The 22,018-nt window shown below is 42.6% G+C and overlaps 1 protein-coding gene across 1 annotated transcript in view; it reads left to right on the top strand.

Annotated features, from left to right (window-relative positions):
• The window catches only part of LOC142465878 (solute carrier organic anion transporter family member 2A1-like), a 29,939-nt gene extending 8,386 nt beyond the window's left edge, over positions 1 to 21,553 (top strand). Inside the window, exons 2-14 of the mRNA XM_075570270.1 lie at positions 5,819 to 5,956; positions 6,565 to 6,727; positions 7,166 to 7,381; positions 7,472 to 7,570; positions 7,744 to 7,877; positions 8,882 to 8,960; positions 10,937 to 11,101; positions 11,780 to 11,969; positions 14,144 to 14,291; positions 14,684 to 14,859; positions 15,845 to 15,909; positions 17,772 to 17,895; positions 18,287 to 21,553. Of these exons, the coding sequence (XP_075426385.1) occupies positions 5,819 to 5,956; positions 6,565 to 6,727; positions 7,166 to 7,381; positions 7,472 to 7,570; positions 7,744 to 7,877; positions 8,882 to 8,960; positions 10,937 to 11,101; positions 11,780 to 11,969; positions 14,144 to 14,291; positions 14,684 to 14,859; positions 15,845 to 15,909; positions 17,772 to 17,895; positions 18,287 to 18,407 (1,818 nt within the window). The 3' untranslated portion in view covers positions 18,408 to 21,553. The remainder of the gene's footprint in view (positions 1 to 5,818; positions 5,957 to 6,564; positions 6,728 to 7,165; positions 7,382 to 7,471; positions 7,571 to 7,743; positions 7,878 to 8,881; positions 8,961 to 10,936; positions 11,102 to 11,779; positions 11,970 to 14,143; positions 14,292 to 14,683; positions 14,860 to 15,844; positions 15,910 to 17,771; positions 17,896 to 18,286) is intronic.
• The last annotated feature ends 465 nt before the right edge of the window (positions 21,554 to 22,018 follow it).

The raw sequence follows: 22,018 nt of genomic DNA, 5'->3' as shown, positions 1-22,018 counted from the left end.
TTGGTTACACGCTGTATCTTATGCGCTATGCTGTGGTATTTCTGTGGTTTTGTCCCAGTAGTAATACAGTGAATCTGTTATTGTTGTGATATTCCTGTCCTAATGCCCTGAAATGTTTACAGAGAGTGTGGTATTTCGGTGTCACACTCTTATGCGGTGGTATTTCTGGGGATAAGCTTGGTTGGCTAATTCTGGTGCTGTAGCGGCCTTCCTATAGCACTGACCTCTGTTTGCTTTGGATGATCTGGATCACACACATCACTGCATGTCTTAAGTTTTGTTTGGCGTGATCACTTTGTTTAATCACAGTCTTTGCTTTAAATGGTGTGGTCGCCATAGCAGAAATCCCATTGCATAATCAGACCCCAGACCCTTCTATATTCTGCACATAAAAATATGTATCCCTATAGTACCTCTTGTCCATCCAAGCAAATCCCATGGAAGTCTCAATTACACATTATATGTTATAATGGGTGAAAAGTGACACAAACCTTCAACCGTGCAGTGTTCAGCAAATACAAATATCACTTATTAGCACAGTTTTGGCCCTGCGCCCCCCCCCCCCCCGCCTGCTAAGCCCCAGTGCTCGCGCCCCCCTTCCTGGTATCCAGCGTCAAATGGCGCCGAAGGTCATGTGACGTCACATGACACCGCGGCGACATTTGATGTCACGTCGCCATAGCGTCATTTGAGGCCGCGTTGGCATGGCGACGCATCGCCCGAAGCCGTCGGAGAGAAGGTAAGTGAGTAATACAGAGGCCTCGAGCACTCTCCAGCATTTCATTTAAATGCTTTAGGGAAGAGCGCGGGTCTTCTGTAATCGCCATGCCCCCCAAAAATTCTCTTTGCCCCCTGTTTGCGCACCCCTGTCCTAACCTATGCAGTTTACCACAAACAAAAACTCTCCATTTAGGTACAACTGGTCTTATAGAACCCCCAAAATTATTGTACCTGGTACATTGGTGCAGTTGGAGAGTATGGGACTTTTAGTTCAGTATTTCTTGAGTTTGTTAGGATGGAAAGATCCCTTTGAGTTATTACATACAATGCTTAATTTTATTTAGTAATATTAATTATTATTGTTGCATAGTGATTTTATCCCAAACACTTATACAAAGGCACACAGTGTTGAGACCCAATTACAACTGGCTCTTATTCATTCTACCTCAGAAGGATAAAGATGAGTTAGCCTAGTAGTAAGGTGAACTTGCGGATAATCAGCTTGGAATAAACACGTTGTATTGCCAACCTGCCCTATCACAAGATACTGATTGGTCCATTATGGCACGTTTACTGCAAAACAATGCAGGCTAATCTCCTGGCAGAGAATGGTTAATAGAATGAGGACACAGGAGTGGCCTAATATGAGTGACACTTTTGTAAATACACCTTGTGACAACAAGAATCAATGGGTATGACTGCTCTCCTATATAGCCTATATATTGTGTGCCCTGAGTAAAAAAGGTAGTTGCAAGGGAGGTAGATACCTTGTGACAACAAACAGGTTTCTGGAAGATGACTTTAGGGGTAAGTGTTTTTCTTTTGCCGTGAGCAAGTTGCTCATGTAACCTGTTTAAAGTTGTTACGCAAAGAAAGGGCATTACGCCTGAATTCCCTTGTAACTTATTGCACTCCAATTGACACTAATATACACAGATATATATATTATGTGGTAATTTTTGGGGTTTCTTAGAGCTTGCCGGGTATATATGTGTTTATTAACTTTGTCCAGCTGGTCTCAGCTGTTTTGGAGGTTAGTGGCTCCTCCCTCCCAGGGTTTAAGATCACCCCTCCGCACTTTCCAAGTAAGCAGGTCTTTTTCATGCAACTGGTTGGGAAATATCCAATGCAATCATTCTTCCTCTAATTATAGAGGTAAATAAGGATTTGAATCAATTAGTGTTAGGACCTGCAATATTTGGTTATGACTTGATGTGGCTTGCAGGCTTAAAATGCTTTGGCCAAAGGGTTTAACTAAATGACACTTTTTCAAGAGATATATAGGTATTTCACTGTGTATTTTTGTCATATTGGATGTACTTTTGGGCTTCTGTTTTTTGTTGTATACATTTAGCCACGTCAAGTAGCACTCCAATTGACACATATATGTGGTAATTTTTGGGGTTTCTTAGAGCTTGCTGGGTATCTGTGTTCTTATTGTAATTATGTAAGAGCTTAAAATATAGCACAAAGTGTCCTGCTTATCAAGGTGAAAGGGCCACATACTATGATGTCACCATCAGTGGCATTAATGTTTTTTCCTGGTTAGGTCATGTATGCTACATTATTTTGTGTGAAGGTTGCCGAACTGGTATAGTTTTATACCATATAATTTTTATATATGAATAATTTGGAATTTTATGTGCGTATATATGTATTTCATATAAAACTGACAGTGAACAGTGTTCATTGCACTGTACTTAGAATTTTGTAGATACAATATGTCTCTGTGCCAAAGAGCTGTGCTATCAGCATGTACTTGTTTAGACGCCATTGCATGCACTCGCCGGGTATTACTAATATCGGTAAAGCAGCACAAATACTGCAGGTTTTATACCGAGATGATTAAAGTGACAGAAAGTAACTGAAGCTGAGACTTCGCAAGTAAAGGTCCCTAACGTTTGACAAACCCAATATTGTAATGATCTTCTGGTCGCTTGTCTGGCACAAATAATATTGGTTTGGGCATGGAGGCTCGAATTGAATCACATTCCTGTTCGCTTGTCTGGCACAAATAATATTGGTTTGGGCATCGAGGCTCGAATTGTATCACATTCCGCGTTGCCTGGCTTAAGTTTGGATGGTGGGGTCACTTAATTCAAATACAGTACACACCGCATTGTCTGGCTTCTCTTAGAATGGTCGGGTCAGTTAATTTTATCTCACACAACATTGCCTGGCTTCTCTTAGGATGGTTGGATCACTTCGTTTTATCGCACATATTGTTATCTTGAGCTGCACACAGTTTCCTTATGTGTTCTCCGCATGTCCCCAGTGAGCTCCTTCCTCAGCTGGTCCAGCGTTTCCTTTTGCATGTTGTGGAGGGAGTTCTCAGCTTGGACTTGTTTGCATCTGCTTGTGAATTTACTCCTGTTGTCTGAGATCTCCCCCAGAAGAGAGAAAACAACCACGTCCGGAGCCACAAGATCAAACACCCCCTGAAGTGGCAGAGAAGTGAACCTCTGCTGCTCAGCGCCTTCCTGACTTCAGTCCTCCCGCACTGGGACAGCCGAGGAATTTTTAGTTAATCTCGTACACTATAGAGTCACATACACAACAAATAACCTCAAACTCCTTACCACAAGAACACCGCTCTTAACTCTCTCAGTGCTGTTGGAGCCCCCCCAACGCATTGCACTATAAAATCTTTCAAGTGGAAAATACGGTGCCAGGGAACAACCAACATAAAAGTTGATTGAAGTCTTCAAAATCATGCATAAGACTTTCTCTTCAATGTCATCAGCTGGAGTTCAGCCAGGTCTCTGAGTCTGAAGGAGTGGCTCAGTAACTAAAGGCGCTGACACGGAAAACCGTGGTATTACATTTAAAGCAGGGGAACCTGGTTGAAGTCCCAGTGTCGGCTCCTTGTGACCTTGGGCATATTACTTTATCCCTTCCTGGGCCTCAGGTACCAAAGTTAGATCATAAGCTCTTTGGGGCAGGCACTCATGCCTGCCAAATTCAACGTACAGCGCTGTAGACACTTGTCAGCATTATATAAGAAAAAATATATATATTATTATGGGGACATTCTATATAATCCGGCACAGCAGTTGGAAGTCGATGGGCATTTTAGTCCAAAAACTATATAGAATGACACACCTGGAGTGCCGCTCCTTCCATAAGAATTGTGAGATGTCTGTAAACGGCATTTTGCTGTTGATAATATGGAATTTAGATTCCTTTAGCAAACGTTATTATAAAACTTAGCACAGCTGTGAGAGTTTTTGTATTTTGCGCAGCAATTTGAAGAAAAAAAAAGAGATTGTGTGTGCTAGCGCTAATGTGATTATAAATAATGAGTGTACCTATCACACCCGTGATGAATTATCCTAATACCTTATACCTTTAAGGAAGGCTGCCAGGAAAAGAAATGACCAATAAAATCAATACAAACAAATACAAACAAATAATCCGGCGCCTAAATACAAATAAATACAGCGCAAATAGTTATCTGACCATATATAAAGTCCAGACTGGAAAACCTGTCGTCCTTATATATGGGGAGTCCAATCGTGGAGACCTGTAGTCTATCAGACGTGTCTCGCAGGTGATATTTGCAGCAATTTGAAAAGCTTTAATGTATAATTAATAATAATTAATGGGGACGAATGTATAACATTTTAACATTAAAAAAGAGACGTACACTCTCCTTGCCGCCATGACACTACATATGCAGATGTTTCTGGTAGCTGACCAAACGCACTGTATAATCTACGAAGTCGGATTGAACCCAATGTACTAAATGTATTTAACACTTTCATGACTCTGTGGTTAAGTTATTGCTGTGCCTCTCGCTACACCACCCCCACAATTTCTTTATTCTGTTTCCATCCCCTCCCTCAATGTATTTTCAATTGAAAAAAAGTATAAAAAAAGAGAAATCGAGTAAGAAAATACAAAGCAAGAAACAAGGTGGATAATTGAAAAATTGTCACTAGTGTTATACGCATACACAAATTGAAAATGATTTTTTTTTTTAAATATGTAAATCTTTTAAATCCAGTATGATGATTATTTTAAATATATGACGGATGATACTGAATATATTTACACCATTAAGTTTGTATGTCTAAAGAATGTGGATCAAACAGATTAAATAGTGTTTTTGGGTAAATCAGTTTTGTTAATGGACCACAGTATAACTGAGGTTTTCTTCTGTCATTGCCTGTAGTTAAAAACCATTCAGCATTTGCTTGATAAGGGAAATGGTTTTGCACATGGGAAAAGACATAAAGGCCTAAGGCAGTGTTTCTCCACCAGGAAATGTCGATTCCCTTGCTCCTGCCTGCTTTAAGTAATTGAGAGACACACTGTTTTCAGTTAATGTTAAAAGATCACTGCTTTAGTTAACAATCAGAAAAGACCCCCAATTAAACACATGAACTCAAAACAACCATAAGTTCTGAAAAACCTGTGGGGGGCAGGGTAGACCTTTACCAGCTCTTTGTTCAATTCAGCCCCCTCACACTCTCCCACTCAGAACCTCATGTTGTGGCTGCTTAGACCTAACTGTACAGTTGGTACCCAGCATTTGACCAGTTTGTGATTTGGGCAGAGCCGGCCCGATCATACAGCCGGACCATACTTCTTTGCATTTTCCTGCATCCTTAAGCTGGCTGGGGTGGTAATTCCACTGCTGCTGTAACTATAAATCCTGCAGTGACATAACTTAAACATATCCATTAGACGTAAACTAGGTATGGCTGGGAGGGGCACTTTCCAAAAACTCCCTACTCCAAGGCCTATATACACCTGCCCTACCCTTTTCCCCACCAATAACCTGGCCACGTGCAGAGTCTAACCTGGGAGATTACCTGCCGATCCTGCATGCAGCCAGGTCAACGCCAGGTGGGCCTCCTTGAGCAGATTCACCCTCCTTTGATCAGCCAAAGGTGGCCCATCTGGTCTTATTGTTGCGTCTTGCTAGCTCCAAGACCTTATGGGGCGATGGCCCATGCTGGGTCCTTTGCTTCTTCTTAATCAGTACTGGATGAGGAGACAAAGGGTGTGAGCAAAGGAAGATGAGTGGGAGACTTAGAGATAATGCCAGCAGTCTCTTCTCGTACACTCTCCAGCTTATCTTGTCATCCCATAGGTATTTGTGCTTTGCCACGCTCTCCTTCAGCTCTCTCAGCTTCTGTACAGCGCCTACTTCAAGAGCAGCCTCACCACCATCGAGAAACGCTTTGGTCTTTCCAGCTTCTCCTCTGGGCTCCTTTCCAGTATTCATGAGGTTAGTAGTCGGTTTGCGGCTCCTGGACATCATCCAGCAACATGCAGAGCAGCTGCAGAAAATTTCTGATACAGTGACACCTGTTCAGTTTTAAAGTACCATCAGAAACATGATATTTTAGAGCAGAGCCGTGACACCGACTTAAGTTGTGATGGGAAATGGACGTGAGAAATAGATTAAAGCTGTTACACAGACGCTATATAAGATAAATTGTCCATATTGGTGCCGTACTTGTAAAAAAAAAAAAGTGATACCATTCATAGTGTAAACAATTTCCAACCTCTGCATTTCAAGAATAACCTTGTGAGGTTTGAACGTTTGTATGAACTATTTTTGGTCCAGTAAAAGGTATCGTAGAAACTATATTGTTTTCTTTTCAGTCTTTCATATTTTCTATATTATAGGGATTATTTATAAAGTTTCTATGTGGTAGTGCCTGATCGGCACTATCGCACTTTGAATAACCCTCTAAGAGAAAGTTGTGATACTGACCTTTTATGATGAAATATATACGTGATGAAAATACTGTGACTGACCTTTGGCTGCTTAGTTTGCTAATGCGTAGAAGCAGTGGTTGTCACTAAACATTCTTCCCTCTCACTGTTCAGATCAGCAATTCCATTCTCATCATCTTCGTCAGCTATTTCGGGAATCGGGTTCACCGGCCACGTATTATTGGCCTGGGGGGGCTGCTGCTAGCGCTGGGGACGTTCCTTCTGACTCTGCCCCACTTCATATCTGAGCCATACCGCTACAAGGCGCTGGACAAGGGTACGTACTTTGTCCTGTAACTGGAAACAGACCATAGATCTGATCCTTCAATGTATCAGAAAAGAGTTGACCATGTCATTATGGTACTGCCTTCAAACTGGGACAATAAGGTTTGAATCTGTGCCAGCTCTTTCTATCCTGAGCCAAGTAATTTCCCCTCCTTTTCCCTTGGACAATGTAGTGTAGATTGTACGCTTCCCTCCTATTTCAGGCCATACTTGTTAGCGGTTGATGCCCAAGTGCTCAAAGGAAATCTATGGGTTTTAGACCAATAGATGACATTGCACTATTGGACAGCATTACAATGAGTGAGACTCAATTCACATGGATGGGGCAGACATTGGAGGCAGCTGTAAAATACATAAAGGGAAAAATGTGTATGGTTAAAAAGTAATAATACGATTTTGGCTCTATTAACTGTTGGGCTTTATCTGACAGGGAATACAAGTCACCAGTTTGCAGAGATATGCCCAGCAGATAACAGTACATCCTTGTGCAGGAAAGATGGCCAACAGAAGCAACAAGCCACCAACATGTGGGCAATAATGGTGGTGGGACAGCTGCTGGCCGGCATTGGCACTGTCCCTATCCAGCCTTTCGGTATCTCTTATGTGGATGACTTTGCAGAGCCAAATAACTCTCCCCTGTACATTGGTAAGCAGTGAAATACAGATACAGTATATATTAAAAAACGGCTACATCAGCTGTATTTAAACTAATGTTCTGTTCACTTTCTCTCTCCAGCTATCTTGTTTTCAGTAGCGGTCTTTGGCCCAGCCTTTGGGTATCTCCTGGGCTCCATGGTCCTAAGGATGTTTGTGGATATTGGAAGAGTCCGCTTTGGTGAGTAGACATTCACACACTTGTGTTTTACATTTATTGCAGACACTCGCAGATAGACAATTATAGTGGCACAGGAGGTTCCTTCCTTATATCGCCACACTTCCGGCATTGATAACCCCCATCATTTCTATGTGATCTGTCTTCGTTATATCTGGTGCATATGTTGTTTTCAGAGGATGTAGAGCTAACCCCAGGAGACCCTCTCTGGATTGGCGCCTGGTGGATGGGGCTTCTAATTGCGTCCGGCTGCTTGGTGCTCACCTCAATCCCTTATTTCTTCTTCCCACGGCACATGATTAGAGACCAGGTGAGATCTGCTCATTACACCTTTCACCCAGCATGGTCAACCTGCTGATTTACTTCTGAATGAATCCCAATCATGGGCCAGGTGTATCAAGTCTCCCACAGTTGGAGTGTGTGTCTCACCCATTAGAAAACAGACCTCACAATCACTATAAACAGACTTACGGACTTTAATAAGTCATTAATGCTATTACATAATTTAATAATATAGTATGGCTGTTCCTTGGCTGAAGAAAAAAAAAGTGAAAAAGGAGAACGCACACACCTAATATACAGCAATATTAGAAAAAGCAGTACGTGCGCATTTTCTGTACTTAGATCAAGTCCTCAAGAGTAAATGTAAAAAGTAGAGAACAATAGAAGACACTCGCATATCATTGAGATTTATATAGCCAACGCGTTTCTGTGCCGGCTGGTACTGTCATCAAGGCTTTATAAAGTGCTAGTGTTCTTCCAAAGTGTTTATGTGCCTCGTGACAATCTTCTTGATGTATGAGTATGTACAAAACCTCTGTAACCACTGCATTTTGTTACAGTTCCTTGTCTTGTGTATGTTTTCAGTATTATTGTGCCTTAAAGTGTATATTCTGTGTGTACCTGTGGAGCTGGAGCACCAAGCACTTGGAAACACACTAACACTTTGTGTGAGGGCCGGCTGCATGTTTTGCTAAATACTTTGCAAATGCCCTAAGATATTTACATAAGATATTTAGGACAATAATATATGTTTTGGGGCTTACACAATACTTTTTCATTTCCGGCTATTTTTACTGTCGCCTAAAAATTGATGTAATAAAAAAATGATTATTTTTGGCATATATTTGAGCCTGTCTGTTTTTGGGATTCCTTTATCCGGGGTGTTTTTTCCCAGTTGGCTATTGAGTAAGGTTTGTGCTACAAGACTGTAAGAAAATATTGCGCTTTAATTCAGCTTACAGTTACATTAATATCCATTTGCCTCTTTCTCTCTTCCTTTCTCTTTTCTCCCATTCCTCTTTTCCTCGACAGAAATCTGCTTCAGATGAGATGCGGAAAGAGATGCAGGAAGCCAAAACTGAGAGAGGCTCTCTGGCCGCTTTTCTTAAAAGTAAGACAACAGCACCGTGGGGGGTAAACCGACCAAAATATCACAGGAAGGGCTGGATACCTCCCCATGATAATACACAGAACCCTATTCTGCCCTCCTACTTACCAGGCACATGTAATACTTTACACAATACTGTATATTTTAACTTCTATTGGTATTCACACTGGATCCCTATGTTCCTTCATTCTCTCAAAGATCAGTGTATATACTGAAAATTAGTCTCATGTTTTAGCTTTCCTCTCATTTTAACTGGTGGTTACCTTAAAGTTTCAACCTGCATAAAGTAGCTTGCAAAGTTAAGCATGAGTTAAGCTTAATGGTGTCTCATTAAGGAGGAGAAAACTGTTGTAATATGATTTTATTGGAAGAGCCCATCAGCATATTTAACCCCCGCCATAATAATAATAATATTTGAATTCCTCATCTATAAAATGTTTCATTTTCTGTAATAAGTCTGGCATTATTGTTGTACCAACACGGCCATTATTCTCATCCTAACTGTTGGTTGCAGCCACAAGAAACACTACATAGCAGCAAAGACATAAGCATTCAGTTATAACTTGGAGTTCACTCCCCTCTACTGGCCAATTATAAAGATAAGTTACAGAAAGAGCAGCGAACAAGATTCTGGCAAAATAATTCACAAGTATTTGTTTCCAAGTTGGTGAAGAAGCAACAGTTCAGCCGGAAAAGATTTCGTTTTGGAAAGGTTTAGGAAGGTGCATTTATAGATTTCATACATAACAAATGGTGCAACCAAACAAATATTTTTTTCATAGCGGCAATCATGCTTCGGTTCTCTAAAAATATTGGAAGCAGAGGGTGTTTTTGTTAATGTTGCCTTGGTTTCTAGAGAAGAGTAATCTCACAGAAAAAGGAATTTTACATTTAAGAGAGCAGTACATTTTTTTTTTTTAAATTGCCCCCCGCCTTCCTTTTTCTTTTAGCAAGAATGGGAAGGTATGGGATCCCCGTAGCTGAAACGCATTATTTTCAGCTCTGGCGATCTCTTGGTTCTCGAGATACGTAGCTGTGTAAAAATAGCGCCGGTTCCCGCTCCCCCTCCGAGGGGATACCAAATGGTTTAAATCCACCACATCACGCGGGCCAATAGGAAGCTGCAACATCATCCATTGTGGCTTCCTATTGGCCTCTGTGGCACAGTGGATTTAAAGGTCAGGAAGTACTAGCGCTACGTTTACCGGTAAGTGACTCGGGAACCAGGGTGTACCTAGAGCTAAAATTAACGCAGTGCAGCTCTGGAAAAACACATTCTTCCCGTACTGGTAAAGAAAATAGGGGTCAGGTATGTTAGGGGACTGCTTCTTTAAAGGACCAGTCGCATACAGTGACAATTTATCCGTATAATCTAAAAAATATTCAATCCCTCTTCAAGTAAAATGTTCACCAGTTTGAAGAAAAAACTATAGTTTTAATTTTCTAAAGCTCCCTGTAAATCTTATCTTATCTGCTAATTATTTGTCTTCATCTCTATGGCGATCGAAGGCAGCAGAATTAGTTACAGTATAGAGCAGTTTACAGTCTTATCACAAAAGAGGTAAATATTGTAAAGCTGCCTCAAAGCATTTGGTTACTATGAAGACAGTAAAAAAAAAACAAGTTTACAAATACTGATTCATTGACGATGTCTATAACCTACATGTAACCCATTGAACACACGCGTGGCATTAATTCATTTCGCTCTTTGGAGGGACTATTTAACCCTTCTGCTGCCAAAAGGGCCTGCAATGCATTAGCAATCATAAGACTGGACAGATCTTCTTTGAGGGAAGACTACCCACAAGTGCAACATTACTAAGCCGGCCTATCAGGAAGCTAAATCCACAGTGTTATAGAAAGCTTTGCTTTGGATATATTAGCTGATCAATGTATCATGCCTGCTCACCATCTATGTTCCTCTTCCTCTGTTGGACAGTATAAATTAGCAGTAATGCATCGCTTTTTCTCTTTGGCAGAGTTCCCACGGTTATTTCTGCGCCTTCTTATGAATCCCCTGTTTCTGATGCTGGTGCTGTCCCAGTGCAGCTTCTCCTCCGTCATTGCTGCATTGTCCACCTTTCTCAACAAGTTCCTGGAGAAGCAGTATGGCACCAGCGCTTCCTATGCCAACTTACTCATTGGTCAGTAAAGCTTCCTCTGCTTCTCTCCTTTCCTCCCTCTCTGTCAGGGACGGCAGGTCGGGGCATATCTGGGACAGAGGTTCTTGAGAGAAGTTAGGAGACGGGGTTGTACAACGTCAAGAATAATTGAGAAGGGGACCTATGTTGAGTGAATTGGTAACTGTTATGAACAGTGGGAGACATCTTAGTATTGGTTAGATTAAATGAATACATTTTGCTGCCACACATTGCACAGCTGTAATAGAATATTAAACAGATGGCAATGTAGCTGTAGAACGATATTTACAAGGCCACATAGCAAGAGTTAAAGTGGCTGAGCATGGGACTGAACCTACAGTAGACGCTTGTGGTATAGCATTTGATTCCGACATTTGGTTGGCACACATAATTTTGCGGATTCAATGAGTCCCTGCCCTGAAACGCGTATAATCTAATTTTAGTGCCTGCGACACAGGGAGATGAAGTTACAAGGAGAGCTGACACTAAGATTTGAACTGAGTTCACCCACTTCAAAAGCCATGACATTGTCACTGTCCTACTCCAGCCCATTGTATAGAACATTACTCATCCAATTATCCACATTACCCACTATACCTCTTCCACTTGCTACCTGCATCTGCCCCTTCCCTGCTTCTGTCTCCCAGCACTGAAGATGTGTCTACCTCCCCACGTCTGCAGGAGCCGTGAATCTGCCAGCGGCCGCTCTGGGGATGCTGATTGGAGGAATCGTCATGAAGCAGTGTTGTTTCTCTTTGAAGGTCATACCTCGGTTTGCGGTGTCTGTCCTGATTGTCTCCATTATGCTCTGCCTTCCTCTCTTCTTCATGGGCTGCCCCACACAGGACATCAACAACAAGAACACAGACAGGTACAAAGGTTTCACTCAATCTCAAACCCCCCAACCTCTTTGTCAGCAAAGTTAACATTGGCTACCACTGGTTAACAGCACCGGTGGTAGCCAGGGTTGCCACCTTCTACTAAAAGCTAACCCGGAGACAACATTTCTAAATTTAGCGCTTACCTTCATCTGCAGGCATCCTCTGGCATTCTACTGACATCCACCAAGCATCTCCCCGTGCAACCCGTCAATATGGCGTGGCGTTGCCATGACAACGATGTCACGTGGCATCAAGTTGCAATGACGAGACGCCTTATGACGCGAGGCGTCACGTTGCCATGGCGTGAAGTCACGTAGCGTCTCGTTGTCATGGCAATGCGCATCATGTGACGCTGTGATATCACGTGGCGTTCCCGTTGACATGGCAATGTGGCGACATTTGACGTCGTGTGGCCATATTGAAAGGAGTTGCAGGGGGAGACGCCGCCGAGGATGCCGGGAGACACCGCCGGACCCCGGAGGTTTACTAGGTAAACCCGTAGCCCAGAGATATGTGGCCAAAACTCAAACCTGGAGTGGTGGCAACCCTGGTGGTAGCCCCTCTAGAAAATGAATGAATCCTAATGGGCTTAAGCTTCTCTGCTTCCCTCGTCTGCTTGTCATATGAGATCCCAAATTTATAGATGGCTGCCTCAGACTCCTGTGCACAAAGTAAAAAATAGGTATTATCTCATTAAAAAAAAAACAATTCCACTGCTCCTTTCTTAAAGATATAAATAGCTGACACTTGTGAGGATTCGCCATCCTAATGGCCGGAACTCACCTCTTCAGCCTTCTACACCTGGCACTCAAGAATTGCGGTTCCACTGCGCGCGCGGGCGACGCGCGATCAGCCTGTCTCTCGAGATCCGTTCCCAGTCTCCGTCCCCGCGCCGAAGACGGACATGTGTGGTGTGCGATAGAGTCGCCACCCATTGACGTCAGTGGCGCGCGTAAGACAGGTTTCCCCTGTACCGCCTCCAGGTTCCGTTTGGATGACGGGCATGCGCGGTGCGCGATCGGATCGCCACCTCCTGACGTCGGTGGTGCGCGCGAGACGTAGCTCCGCCCTAGACCTAATCGGGCTGCACAATAGGGCCCACCTGCGCGACCCACCAGCCTATCCTTTGCGTTCCGTCTATTTTCCGCCCCACTTCCCACTGGAGGGAGGTTCCTTAAATACCTGCTCAGCCCAGACTCTCATTGCTGAGCATAACCTAGTGTGTGACACCGTGCCTTGCTGCATTCTGACCTTGTGCCTTGCCTGCCTTGTTCCTGATCTCCCTGCTGCCTGACCCTGCTTCGGTCACTGGACTCCGCACCTCTCCGCGCATCAATTCTGAATATAATATATTTATATATGCAGGCTCTTATGATTTGTTCAACGCAAGAATAACGCACTGTTCATAATTGATTTTATTCAGATGGTTCGCTGTTAGCGTTTTAGGTGAATTCATTAGAAGCATTTGTTAGCAAGTTATTAGATTTGTCTGCACCTACTTACCTGTGCTTCTACAGGACACTTTGCCGGTTGGGCTGACCACTTGGTTACCATCACTAGATATACATTTTCACTTGCTGGATATAGCACAACTTATTATTATTAGGCATTTATAGCACTTACTTTGTACTAATCTGGTTCCGATTTATTTTAACATATACCTATTAAATTTGGTTTTAAGTTATTCATCTTCCATTATATATAGGACCAGATTATTGTTTCCGACTGCATATATCCCTACTCAGACAGGGTACTCTCCCTTCACAGATTTTGAGTGTAGTATATAGGGACTTATCCGTGTGGAAGTGTCTTTGCTTCACCTGGTGTTTCTTCTTTCTGTTTCTCATTTTTAAAAAAATAAAGAATTATATTGTTATAACAATATGAAATGTAGATTAAAAAGAGTAACTGAACTGCAGTGGCAGATAAACTATTATCACTAGAAATATAATCCCTACTGTATTCCAAGTAAATGATGCCTGATGGATGTGAACTTTGACCTGTATAACAAGTGTGTAAAATGTTGTTGTGGTACCACTCCCTCTCCTTTTTTATTTTTACCTGTCCCACTCCCCAACTCCCCCCTCTAAATGCATGTAAAGTTGTTTAAAAAAAAATAAAAAAGAATGAGTAACTGAACTCATCTTGCTTTGTTGCTTGACAGTGGGGGTGTTACATCTTGTAATCAGCATTGTGCGTGTCCAGTGTTTGCCTTCCACCCAGTCTGTGGGTCTAACGCGGTGGAATATCTCTCTCCGTGTCACGCCGGCTGCAGCGCATACAATGCATCATCATCGGGAAAAAGGGCCGTTGTGAGTATGGAGAGGGATACAGCATGGAAATTATGTACAGCACACCCTTAATAACGGAGATTGCATTCAGCAATTGATATGACATCCAATAATGAATATTGCATTCAAGAATAGATATTAAAAATAGCCGTTTAATTTCATTATTAATGATGCCTTTTGTTGATTATTAATTATTCACTAAATTAAACAAAGTATATTTCTTATTCATTTAGTTTGTTTAATGCAGATTTTATACATTAACAAATTGGGTGAAGACGGTGATGGTAAAAAAGGGTTAAAGTCCATTGCCGACAAATAGTTGATCTTGTTTTTATTTTTCTCAGCTGTAGATGTCTGTGTGTGTCGTTTTCTGAGCTTAGGATCCCTTCTGCTTCCCTACTTATGTCTCACAGACGTACCTGAACTGCTCCTGTATCAGCGGCGGTTCCAGCCATAGTGCAGGCTCAGCACATTCAGGATCCTGTCCTATCAGCTGCTCCCACCTCCTGCTGCCAGTCGTGTTCCTTATCTCATTCGCTGGGCTCATCGCCTGCCTGTCCCACAACCCCGTGTATATGATGGTCTTACGGTATGTAGGAATAGCTGGCCTTAGCCATTTCGACGCCCTGTGCAGATTTTATGTGGGCGCCCTATATTTCTCTCCTCCATCTGTCTCTCACGCTTCCCCCTTTCTTCCTCACTCACTCTCCCTCCTCTCACTCTCCACCCCCCCTCCGCTGTCACTCAATTACCCTCTCTCCCTCAATCCCCCCCTCTTCACACTCATTTCCCTCAACTCCCCTGGCCACACACAATTCCCCCCAATACCCATACAACCCCCCCACACACAATAATAACCCCTCCATTACAAAACATCACTACCCCCTCCAAATACAAACACCACTACTCTTTCAAATACAGGCACCACTACACCACCCCAGATACAAACAGCATTATACTCCCCCCACAGATATAAATATCTCTACTACCCCACCAGATACAACTACCACTATCTCCCCCCCCCAAATACAATTACCACTACTCCCAAATACAATTACCCCCCCCCCAACACACTCAAATACAAAACCTCTCCAAATACAATTGCCTCCTCCCCCAAATACAATTACCCCAACCCCACCCAATACAATTACTCCCCCAAATACAATTACCACCACCCCAAATACAAGAACAACCCCACAACACAATTACCACCACATACAATTAACCCCCCAATCAAATTACCACCACCCCAAATACAATTACCCCTCCCCCCAATATAATTACCACTTACCTCTGGCCACATCCACGCTCCGGCTCTCCCTAGCTGCTCTGCCTGCCTCTTCCCACACCGTCTTCTATCTCCCGCTGCTGTGCGCCGGAAGCTGAGCTTGACTTACGGGTGCACCCAGCTTCCGGAGCGTGCCGGCGGGAGAGGGTGGCGTGGGTAGAGGCAGGCAGAGCAGCTGGGGAGAGCCAGAAGCCGGGACCCCCCACAGCCTGCAGGCCCGGGAAAATTGTTCCTGGATCTCCCCCTCTTTCCACAGACGTCTGATTGGATCTGTTTGTTTTCACAGAGTGGTGCCTCAAGATGAAAAATCGTTTGCAATCGGAGTTCAGTTCCTTCTAATGAGGCTTTTAGGTAAGTGTCAAACCCAACAGAGCAATAACCCCACCATGGTAAGACATCTGACTCCCCTTCCAGCTCCAACCAGGGGAGGAATCGGGGGCTCATTTATCAAAGTCTCCTGGCTGAAAAACTGGAGCAAAAGAACTGCACCGGATTTATAACGGAAAAACATTACCATTGCAACCAGTGGGATTTTCTTAGCTAATAAATCTGGTGCGCCTGTTCTTCCCCCATTTGGTAGCTGTGGGACTGATAAATATACCCGCTAGGCATCTGAAACCACATATGAGTACCCACACAGAAGAGGTTAAATCAGCATTACGGGGTTGAAGAACAAAGTAGCTTGTCCTCCTGAAATTCAACAGAATGCGTTGGATGAAAATCCTATATACTGTATTGGCCTAAATATAGTGCCATGTTTTTTTCCTAAAAATGCCTTTCCGAAAACTGTACTCGTATTATATGTGCAACACCTTTTATTTTTCACGTAGAACACCTTCAAAACTTTAGGGTCGTATTATGTGCGAGGCCGTACTATATTCGGGCCAATATGGTACTTTTAGCTTTCGTACAGAAAGCAGAACTTAGGCTGGCATTGAAATGTTGATTATGTGCATTGTATATCTACAGTCTTGGTATCTGGAGGTGGATGAAGCCCGTTGGGAGCAGGCACTGGGGCTTAGCAGCAAGACACAACAGTGTAAAAGGCGCTGCTAGTTAAATGCAATATTAAGTGCTAGATAATAAATGGAATACAATGATAAGTGCTAAAGTCTCAGTAAATGATGAATTAATAGTGATATAAAATATTGAGAATAAAGTGATAAAAGTGCACAATGAGTTATGTCAACTTCACAGCGACATGCAGCGCAAAGCACTTTTTAAGATTTTGTTCACAAATTCTTCCACGTGTAGAAAACTTGGGGAGCGCAAGGGGGAAAGAATGAAAACACAATGGCGCAAAACTGTATCTTCAATGGTGGCCGGTTGAAAAATACGGTGTAAGAATTGCACTCAGATTTTGAATTGGCCAAATAAGCATATATCCATCGCGGCAAGGAACAGGTTAATACGGTCTTCTAAAGCTTTCAGGATATCTCAGAATAGAAGAAAAAGAGCGTCCGATAGTGCCGATGGTCAAAAGGTCAATTTACAGATAAAATAGAGCATCAGAGTGCACACGCACACTCCCCAAGAGTTACAGGCGCAATCCAAGCAATACCCTACATGTGTTACTTAAAAAATAAATCAATTCTGTAATATTAGATAATACTACTATTTTTAATTTTTAAATTCAACTCTTAATGTCATTTTTAATGAGTTTCAATATACTGAGCATCTTTTGATTTCTATAGCAGGCCTCATCCCACCTCTCCAGCAGTGCAAGATACAGCTCAACCCCCTTATAACGCTGTGCTTTGGGTCCAAAGAATCACATTGTGCTATAAGCAGATCGCGTTAGAAATAATGTACAATTGTATGCGTTTACAATAAAGTATTTAAGATACCAATAATCATGTTGTAAAGTAGTCATAGATGCGAAAATTGGGAGCCACGCTTGCTTCGCGTTATAAGCGGATTTGCGTTATAACGGTGTTGAGCTGTATTTGTAACTATTTAAAAATGTGACTGCAAATTCTACACTGTATTATTATTCAACCTACCACCATTGAAAATACAGTATTGCGCCATTGTGTTTTTATTCTTACCCCCTTTCGGTACCTGCGCTCCCCAAGTTTACTGAAGAGTTCTACTGGGGCTTAGCAGCTACATTTATCCTGAGTTTCACACCACAAGGATGTCTTTTTAAATGAGCCGTTATCGTGCTTTGTGTTAGATTCGAGGTTCAGGGTATTCTTTTCTGTACCTCTCAGCTTGGCTTCCTGCCCCAGCTCTTTTTGGACTTGTCATTGATTCCACCTGCATTGGGTGGAAAATGAACTGCAACAAGACAAAAGGAGCCTGCTGGTACTACAATAATGACCTGCTGCGCAACAGGTAACACGGAGAGGGGGCGCTTGTCACTAGGGAAGGACAGGGGACGTGTGTTATCAGAAGGGACATGTGTCAGGGGTGGGAGCAGGAGACATGTGCCATTAGGATAAAGGTGGTAAATCTGACGGACAGTGTTAAGGCAGTAAAATATGACATTAGGTGAGGGACAAAAACATAATCGGGAAAGAGACTGGGGACGTATCATTATGGGAACTACAAGTATCATCAGGTATGGGACATGCCATACTTGGTGTCAAGTGACATACAGTAGGGAGGACCAACTGACATCTCTGCTTAACACGTGGAATGGAAACATCTCCCAGCTGACATTTCATCTTATAGGTGTTACCCTTAATGTCTGCCCTGACACTGGCTTCCCGTCTTCTCTCTGCAGGTACCTGGGCCTCCAGATCGGTTACAAAGTCCTGGGGATCTTGCTGTTGGGTGTCATTGCCTGGAAGGTGAAACGAAGCAAAGAATACAATGTGCAGGAAAAGGAAGCAAGCCTGGCATAACCTTTCTCCCCCTTCACAGCTCAGAGACTGTAGAACTTATATCTTGTGCCACTCTCTGAGAGAGACTCTATATATTACTTGGGGGCCTGACCCTATTAGCATTGCACGGCCCTTCCTAACTCTGAAAGCCACAGCACAGACGCTATGATAAGGCCAGGTGGAGAGGACCTGAGAAGCACGTTTGAAAGACTTATCCAAACCAGCAATGGAGAATGACAAAAGGGCACTTGGAAGTCAAAATGCAAGAGTTGGCTGCCTTCCCCTACAAAAACAGCGGTATATTAAAATTAGCACTCAGAAATGAATATTATTACACACACACTTCACAGATCCAGGTTAACCCCTTTTCTGCCGAAGGGGCCTTTAATGCGTTGTAGGATGGCTGGAGTTTTCTTCCCGATAAGAATCTCTGATTACAGGAAGGTGCAGGTTTATCTTTTTGACCCAGAATAACCGGGATTGAGGCAATGAAAGTAGCTTTGTGTAAACTATAGTGAGCTGCTATCCTGACTGCACAAGGTCATGGACACTAAGATTTCCTGTTCAAAAGTTATATTTTTGCAGAGTTATGGTAAATGTTTTAGTCCAGTAGAAGTGCAGGTTGTGATACCTTTTACTGGACCAACGTTCGAGTTAAAGTAGTTATTCATTAGCTATGCAGATCCCAGTGGAACAACATATTATACGTCTGGTATTGTTAAGCTTAAGGAGAGATTGCAAGGATTCTGGGTAGTGACATGTAAATGAGCACCCACGGGAGAGTGTCACTTTTATCCTTTCTAGTAATTTTTCACAGGTAATGTTAGGACCTGCATACTGGTCATGCCGTGAAGTGGCTGCAGGCTTATAACGCTCTGGCCAAAGGTTTAAACTAAATGACCCTTACTCATGAGAATACTAACATTGAAGTATTTAACTATGTATTTTGTCACATTGGATGTAGCATTGGGTATTTTTGTCTTTCTAGTAATTTGTTACATGGATTCCCTAATGCTTTTGCCCGCTGAATTACACAGCTTCTACATCAATCGGGGACAACGAAGTACAGAATCCTTCAACCCACTCAAACAGATCTGTGCTCATTTAAATGCCACTTCTCAGAATCCTTGTCTGCAGCTTAACCCCTGTATGATGTGACAATAGAGTGAGTGAAGCAAGTTTGGCGACTAACACAGGACATGCAAATATCCTCATAGGTGTTAAATCTTTGTGCTACATCTTATTACAATTTAGCATTTGGTAACGTCTCATCTGTCTCCTATCATCAGTCATCAAATCGCTTAAAGACTGAAAGAATGCTAATGCAGTCAGTATCTAATACATGTTTAAAATTAATTTTTAGAGTTAATTTCATGGCAAAAACCTATGATTTGAACCTCACACATCAAGCATTTATCTAGATGTGTTGAAGCTGTATATCTAAAAGCGCTCACTATACTGGTCCATGCTGGTATCATAACCTGCTACTGGAAACTATATATTCTATAACAACAATGAATCAGATCCTTTTCGCTCGATAAGAGATCTAGAAATATTTGTTCTTAAGACCTTATTTGCATTGTATTTGCACTGTATGTGTGTGTGGAAGAAGTGATGATCCTCTTAGCTGATCTAAAAAAATGTTTTGTACAAAATGCCTTTTTTTATACTTCAAAATGGTCTCATTGTGAAAATCTTTTCAAGATTGTTTCTTATAGTAATATACAGGGTTAAAGAAGCACCCGTACACTGGGAACTGCTGAGAGATTTGAACACTCCCTCCGCATAATTCTGCCCTCTTGTTGTACAGTATTATTACAATGTCAGAGTAGGAAGCAAATTCTTACTCAGGTGGCAGATAATAAGATCCACATGGGCCACCGAGTTTGCCCTTTTTCAAGTTTCCCCTATTTGTTATATCCATATTTATGATCCCCATGTGTCTATCCCATTACGTTTACTGTAGCAACCTCCACTACCTCTGCTGGGAGGCTGTCCATCCATCCATCCATCCATCCGCTCCTTTTCAGTGAAGAACTACTTCCTCACGTTTCCCCCAGCCCGCCAACTCCCCAGCTTCAGAGAAGGACCTCTTGTTCTAGCATTCCCCTTCCTCTGAATAATGCTTCCATCCTGTACCTTCTTTATACCACTGAAATATTTCAACGCTTCTAATTACACCGCAGTGATTTAACAGAGATGTGGTCTAATCTGCGTGCTTCTTCGGCATGTTTATCATGTGCCAATGAGTTGCTTCATTATATTCAAATTAATTACCTGCAAGTTATTTTAATTTGTATTGAAGCAACCCAGTGCTTATACATATGTCAGAGAATATCAGTATTTTTTTCTGTTCAATGAAAATACCCAGCCTTGTGAACACACTCTACAATGTATAAAGTTGAGACTACAGTAGATTGCAGTTAATTCACTATGCTGTGCGTTTGTTTTTTTGTTTTTTTAATGTTTCCGGAAATTACAATGCATCCTGTGATCAGGATGATAAGAAGATGTTAAAGGCAGCCTGATTTAAACAAATATATATGATGAAGTAATCACACCTCCTATAAGAATGTTGTGTGTGCACGTACTGTATCATAACAAAATAAATATACTTCCCCCAAACCAATGAAAATGACACAGCACTGCAGTTACGTGCTCAAAAATAATGTATTGCATTTCCGAACAAAAACTAGCAATTCAGTCCTCTGTGTGACCATCACACTACCCTGAGGAATATCCCATATAGAGGACCAAAACATTGTTTTTTGATTGGAAATACAATATATCACTTTTGATCATATACCTTTGCAATGCTGTCTTTTTCTTCAAACCCGTTGGTTTGGGTGAAGTATATAATATATATTTATTTCCTCATCTTGTTTCATTTTATTTTCTGTTGACACTGGTTAAGTACAGTAGACTTGGACTTCAAACCATTTGCTGTCAGAGAAACCAGCATTGCTGGCAGTGAACGAATTTGAGAACCATGTCCCTATTTCTGTACCTACAGTATATACCCCTCTCTGTCCCGCTCCGTCCCTCCTCAGACCCCACCAGGGCATTGTGTTTTAGAAGCAATATTCATTGTTAACCTAACACTGGTATACTGTTATCGTGTTTGTCATGTATTTTGTAAATTATATATAAACATTTATATCTACGTATATGGGTTTTCTGCTGTCTGAGTCTTTCATTACAATCCGCATGTCCCATCAGGTCCATGAAGAGGAGACTGTCCTCTGGTGACCTTCAACATCCAGCATACGTAGAGGTCACTAATTTGAACCCCTTTTCCTTTTTTGACCCTCTCTCGCTAAGGGGGGGGGGGACGGGGACGGGGACAGGGGTATCTTACCTGAATTCGAGGGAGGGCACTCGCCAGGGACCTGGAAGCCCGATTCTGCACCTGGCACCTTCCCTCACTTCTCCAGAATAGCCTCTCCCAGCACTTCTCCCGCTCTGGACACCGCATGGACCTTTCCCTGCCTGTGGCCTATTGGGGCCCTTTGCTTCTTGGGGCCTACTTGGGCACTACTACCACTGCCACCTCCTGGGGCCCACTGCAGCTCCTGCTCTGCTGGGGCATGACCTGACCACCCACTGTCTGGTTACTGCTGGGACTGGCCGCA

This window comes from Ascaphus truei, chromosome 14 (genome assembly GCF_040206685.1).
Source record: "Ascaphus truei isolate aAscTru1 chromosome 14, aAscTru1.hap1, whole genome shotgun sequence".
Classification (NCBI taxonomy): Eukaryota; Metazoa; Chordata; class Amphibia; order Anura; family Ascaphidae; genus Ascaphus; species Ascaphus truei.
The sequence above is the reverse complement of the archived record's forward strand: the minus strand, read 5'-3'. Positions and strand labels throughout refer to the sequence as shown.